The 6,319-nt window shown below is 33.5% G+C and overlaps 1 protein-coding gene across 1 annotated transcript; it reads right to left on the bottom strand.

Moving 5' to 3' along the window:
- Positions 1–2,259: 2,259 nt before the first annotated feature.
- Positions 2,260–5,247, bottom strand: LOC146908475 (4-hydroxy-tetrahydrodipicolinate synthase, chloroplastic-like). Its single transcript, XM_085723332.1, has 3 exons — positions 5,076–5,247; positions 3,847–3,927; positions 2,260–3,333 (listed from the first exon to the last, which is right to left on the bottom strand). The coding sequence occupies exons 1-3, from the start codon at positions 5,165–5,167 to the stop codon at positions 2,406–2,408; spliced, it is 1,101 nt and encodes a 366-aa protein (XP_085579458.1). The 5' UTR covers positions 5,168–5,247; the 3' UTR covers positions 2,260–2,405.
- Positions 5,248–6,319: the final 1,072 nt, after the last annotated feature.

Genomic DNA, 6,319 nt, shown 5'->3' with positions numbered 1-6,319 from the left:
CTTTTTTAGGTTGTTTGAATGGTCTTATTTGAACTTGTTTATTGGTATAAGCACTTCTAAGATTGTTTGGGACAACATTTGAAAACAAGTTCTGACATATTCATAATATTTTCATAAGTTCTCAAGATAGCTTCTGAAAACTACTTCAAGCTATGAAAACAATATGACTTTATTTTTTGTCATAGAAATAGCTTATACATAAATACTTATGATGATAGTCACCATGAGCTGGAAATTAAGCTATTATCCAAATATTGTCTAAATCTCAAATATCTCATGGCAAGATTTGCAACAACAAGGGTGTCAAATTTCCTTGCTTCCTTAAGTACCGTGGCATATTTCATTCTTGAAAGAATCATCCATTTTAGTTTACTTTCTTCTTCAACGTTCAAACAAAGTCATTCAATATTAGTGATTACTCAATTAAATATCAACAATTTTTTTTTTTTGAGAGAATATCAACAATATTTGAAAATTTTAAATAGATCCGTAAAATATCTAAAAAATGGTATCGATATCGATATTCTATAGTATACCAAAACAAAATATGTGTTAGTTATAGTTCATAGTTACATTGAAATATCTATCTAAATATAAATATAAGCATTTTTTATTTTTCCCAATTTTGTCTTTCTAATCCTAATTATCAACTTTCGGTTGCCAATGTTTTTAACTAACTTCATCCTTTTTTTTCTGTCAAGAACTAACTTCATCATTTGAGGATGTTTTTATTCTTTTCTTTTTGTTTTAACTTCGCTTACAAAATGTTTGGTGGATTCTAGGGTGAGCATCAATTAAGTCCTTCATCGGTAAAGCAGACAAACATATTGTTGGATTTGTTCAATGGTACAAGATTCAGTAGAAATAAAAATAAAAAGAGAACATCTACAATGTCTCTCAATACAATCATGTCCCAATCTCTTTTGGTCTGTATCTCCAACTCACTAAAAATTTGCAGAACCATAAAGGGTTTGTAACAAAACATTGCACTTCAAACCGTAATAGGTTTGGACGAAAACGTATTTTAAATAAAAAGGTGCGGGTGATGGATGTAGAGTGAGGTATGTAAAAGGAGAGGGAAAGAAAATGGATTCGGTGTGGTGATGAACAATTAGATCATGTAAATTTTAATCTAACGGTTAAATAGAATGGTACACCGGTGAGGGACTTCATAGAACCTGACCCAAGAATCCACGGAAAATGTAGTTAATTTATTTTCGCTCAAAAAAATTCTAATAATCAATTTAAATTTTATAACCTCAACAAGCACTCTCCATCGGATTTGATTATTTAATATAATCACTCACCCGTTCAGTTAAATGAAAGCTACAAAACTTAGCTTTCTGATAATGATAATGTGTAGCAGTATAATTTTTCTTATAAATGTAGACGATGTATGAAAAGTACAACAACAAAAAATCTAATGTGAACTAAATGAGTAGAAGAAATTTTAGGGAGGAATTTCCCTACCCTCAATATGATTTGAATGTTACACAAAGAAACACAAATCGTGTGCCTTCACATTCATTCATTAGCCTGCTTCAAAATTCCCTTGTGTGAACCTTTCTACTAGTCTCACTTGAAATAAAGTTCTTCCCATTCCTCCAGGGTAAATTCCTTGGAAAAAAATGCTTGTGTAGAGCTTCTTGACCAAGTCTTCTGTGACTATATTATTCCTATGACCTATGACTAAATATGTAGACTTGGTCTACACAAGCATATTTGTGACATATTTATATTATTCCTATGACCTATGACTAAATTTAGAGCTTCTTGACCTGTGACAAAAATTTAGTCATAGGTCATAGGAATAATATAAATATTTGTGAAGCTCTAAAATTTAGTCATATTTGTGTAGAGCTTGTTGACCAAGTCTACACAAGCATTGTTTCAAAAATGCTAAGAATTTGTGACAGCATTTTCTATAACTATTATTCCTATGACTGCAGTATATTCCAGAAGATCATAGACATCTAAAGCGACGAATACACAGTAAAAGACAAGATACAAATCTCCAATTTGCAAAATTCTTAAGAAGAAAAAGTCACAACATTAAAAATAAAAAACTAAGGAAAGAAAGCAAATTGTCAAACATAAATGTCAGGGACCATAATCAAGAGCTTGTTCTTCATTATAATAATGTTTCACTGGTTTCATGTCCACCTCTAAAATTGCATGGGTGGGTTTGTTTCTGTAAAAGGGTTTTGGCATATTTGAAACAAGGTTCAGTAGTTCATACTTCATACAATAAGCATAGAGTTTCACAAGATCTTAGTAGTCGAGTTTATTTAATCGAGTGCTACAACATACATAATCTTGTCTTTTTAAGTTTCACAAAGGAAAAAAACAGAAAGGATACAATAAGTCTACAAGGTAACCTAAACCAATAACAACTAACCACCGAATTAATATCGACTAACCAAGAAAAAGTCGTCGTCATCAAGAACCTGGACGTCTTCAGTTCCAACAAAATGCTGTCGACCAATTTCCTTCACCAAATTGGCAAATTCTATCCTTTTCTCCAAAGGGAGAGGTACAAATGGCAGCCTGAAAACTGGCCTGACAACTCCAAGTTGAGCAAGAGCCGTGTTCAAACCAATGGGATTTGGCATGTGGAAAAGCCAGTCAATCAAAGGCAAGAGCTTAGAATTCAATGTAGGATTTTTTCCCCCAAACATGAGCTCTCGCATTAAACCCGGAATCAAATTGCTTGCAACAGATATCACTCCAGTAGCCCCATAACCCCATCTAGCATCGTGGCATTCATCATCGTTCCCACTCCACACAGCAATTCTATTATCAGTATACTCTTTAACCCTGTCATTTCCCATACATTCCTTGACACCAGCCAAGCAAGTACTTTGAGCTAAGTTTTGAATCACATGTGGAGGAATGTCTTGACCAGTCCGTGAAGGCACATTATATATGATTGTGGGCCCCATGGAAAGCACACTTTGAAAGTGAGCAACCATACCTTCCAAGGAGGTTTTGCCATAGTAAGGGTTTATATGAAGAGCACCATGCATTCCAACCGCAAAACCCTGCTCAGTTGCATGAATTGCTTCCCTGGTTGAGTTGCTTCCAGTATTTCCAATAACCTTAATATTCCCACCAAAACAATTGACGGTGTGCGCAATAAGCATTATGTGCTCTTCCCAGTTCATTAGTTGGCCTTCACCAGTTGTGCCACCAACAATAACACCTTCAACTCCATTCTCAATCTGCATATTCACCAAGGCATCATATGATTCAAGATCAAATCGACCGTCAGGTAGGTATGGAGTTTTAATGGCAGTTATCAATCTCAGACACTTTATGTCCTCGGTACAAGTCCTGTAAATACAATATATAGCTTCATTAATACTGATTTTGTGATACGGGATCAAAAACAAAAGCAGCAGCAACAAAAATAAGCAGCCATGATGCCAGAAACACATGAGACCACTTTTTAAATATACTCCTTAAAACATGCAGTGGTACAGTTGTAATTTACATAGAAAATAAAAATCAATGTCTAAACAAAATCTCAAACTGAATAATAGAGGAAAACGAATCCAAAATATGTTCAATGTGTAAATAAGTGAGAGCCTATTGTCTAAATCTCCTCTATGGTTTCATCACAGATCAGATTACAAAACTAGTTTCTGTGTCTCTTCCAGAAATCCTACCCAGAGCATGCATTCTACAGTTCTCACTTCCCTCCAATCTACACAGTATAAGACATAACCACACAATATATATAAAGCATAAACCTGAAAAAATGAGACGATTAAAACAAATGGAAAATATAGAATTTAGTAGGAAAACTAATGAATTCGGAACAGTAAATTCATTATTTAAACCTACCTATTTTTCATCTCATAACTACGCATTGGGAGGTGAAAAGTGGATTTCACAGCTGCTTGTGTAGGCTTCCAGGAAGAGTTCCTGAATAATGCAGACAAACGTTTAACATTAAACAAACAAAAAATTGGATTCATGGTACGATATTAAAATTTCTCAGCAGCACAATCAATCACGAGCCTCGTACATGAAGACAGATACAGGCTCTCTAACGTAAACCTTATAGCAGAAAAAGAAAATAGAGTAGACTCAATGATGACACAACATATTGGGGCTCTTCGGCAAGCACAGTAAGTTAGCTTATAAGCTCATAAGACTAAAAAAGACATGTTTATGTATGTTTGGTAAGACACATATTTGAACTTATAGCTTATAAGCTTGTACAACTAAAAAAGGTTTGTTTGGTAACTGTCATTTTTTCATGAGTTTATATTATAACATAATTTTATGAGCTTATAGCTTTTTATGATAAGCGAATTCAAGTAGCTTATAGCTTAACACTTTTTATCTCAATTTTACCCTTACAATCTTAATTAAAAAAATAAATATTAATTAAATATACATTTTTCTATGTCATTTCATATTTATAAGCTACTTCAACCGCTAATTTTACAAAGCACTACAAATTCAATCAACTAGTTTATCCGCTATCAACTATAAACTAGCTTATCAACCATCTTCTATAAGCTAGCTTATCAACTATCTGATATTTTTTATCAAACAGAGCCTTAGTAACCATCATTTTCTCACAAGTGTATAGCGTTTTTTTTATAAGCTAATCCAAGTAACTCATAGCTTATCATTTTTTCTCTCAATTATACCCCTGTTATCTTAATTGAAAAAAATAATTAAACATATATTTTTCATTCATGTTACTTCATATTTATAAGCTAATTCAACAACTAATTTTACCAAACACTGAAAATTCAATCAGATATGCTCTAAAAGCTAGTTTACAACTATTTTTTTACCAGAGTCCTTCACTCTAGTAGATCACCATTTACCACAAAACCGATGAACAACAAAAGAAATTCTCGAATTTCGCAATTAGTAAAGGACCAATTTTTAACAAATCAACGCACTATTCATCTAATAAGACAATGTTCATAAAGAATCAACTACAATACACATGATGCATGAACACAAATCAAAACAGAACAAAAAAGTTGAAAAAAACAAAAGACAATAACAATTAGTAGCTGATAATGATAAGTAAAATGGAAAATTTGAACCTAGTGGTTTTGTCAGTGGTAACATTGGAAGGATGAAGCGGAAAAGCGGATCCTGTGAAGCATACGCCAGTATAGGTCTTGAATGTAGCCATAAATCAAAACCCTAGAAGTAGAAGAACGAAAACGGTGTCGCTTTGAGAGTGTGTTGTTGAATGAAGAGTTGTTTATCATTGTGGAAGAGAAGACTAATGTGTGATTTATGGTCTCGGAAATGTGAGGGCGGCTGCCAGGACTACTGTACGTGCTTCTTTCATTTATTTAATAGGACAATAGTCATTTTAATATGCGCATCGACTATGCACAATAATCCTTGAGTGAATATCAACTTCGTACCTGAATTTGCAAGCATCAGCCAAAATCATTTTTGCGAAATATTAATTTTGTCCTTAAATTTCTCTCACGTCCATCAAAATGGTCCCTCCGTCCAAAAGGTCTGTTAGTGATGCTGAGCGGGCACCCTGCATGTTGTGTTGTCTTGTACACGTGTCAAAAAGGAAGTCACGTGTACAAGGACTAAATTGATGGAAACGCAAAAAATTCAGTTTTCACTTTTCAAATGCAATTTTTTATGCTTTTCCATTTTTACCCATGTTTTATCCTTATCTTCCACCCTCAGATTTCAGTCATACCCATCAAAACAGTCCCCGACCTTTCTCCTTCCCGCTAAAACCTTCATAACCTTCTCCTCTCAAAATCATCATCATCGTCGGCGATCAACAATGGGTTTTCGAATAATGAAACGGTCTTTGGTTAAGGTAAAGTCTCACGTCCATCTCACCTTCTCCTCATGTTCGTTTTCACCATTTTTTTGGCCTTTTTTTATTTACGTTTTTAGTTTTGATGATTTCGTTTTTAGTTTTAATGATTTCGTTTTCATTTTTAATGATTTTGTTTTCAAGTTTTCAGTTTTTTGTTGTTGTTTAGATTAGTCTTATTAGGGTTTTGGGTTTAAAAAATAGAAAGATGATTTTTGTTCTGGTTGGTTACTATATTTGGTAATGGTGGAAATGTAGAAAATGTCGATGCTTGCAATGGTGGAAATGCAAAAAATGTTGATGCTGATAATGGTGGAAATGCATAAAATGTTGATGTTGAGGTTAATTAAGTTTTTAGTCCCTATAAATATTTACAGTTTTGTTTTTAGTCCCTGCAAAATAAAATCACACTTTTTAGTCCCTGTGACATTTTCCTTAAGTATTTTAGGGACTAAAAATGCTGATGAAATGTTGATGCTACAAATGTTG

This window comes from Medicago sativa, chromosome 7, assembly GCF_051527215.1.
Source record: "Medicago sativa cultivar Bolivia chromosome 7, Bolivia_mono, whole genome shotgun sequence".
In the NCBI taxonomy this organism is placed as follows: Eukaryota; Viridiplantae; Streptophyta; class Magnoliopsida; order Fabales; family Fabaceae; genus Medicago; species Medicago sativa.
Note: the sequence above shows the minus strand (reverse complement) of the source record. Positions and strands in the feature narration are given on the sequence as shown.

Excerpts from the sequence above, each read along its gene's own strand:
- LOC146908475 (XM_085723332.1), bottom strand. The coding sequence starts at position 5,167 with ATGGCTACATTCAAGACCTATACTGGCGTATGCTTCACAGGATCCGCT. Across the intron at positions 3,928-5,075 it reads ACCACTGACAAAACCACTAG|GAACTCTTCCTGGAAGCCTA; the intron begins GTTCAAATTTTC and ends TGCATTATTCAG. Across the intron at positions 3,334-3,846 it reads AGTTATGAGATGAAAAATAG|GACTTGTACCGAGGACATAA; the intron begins GTAGGTTTAAAT and ends TTGTATTTACAG.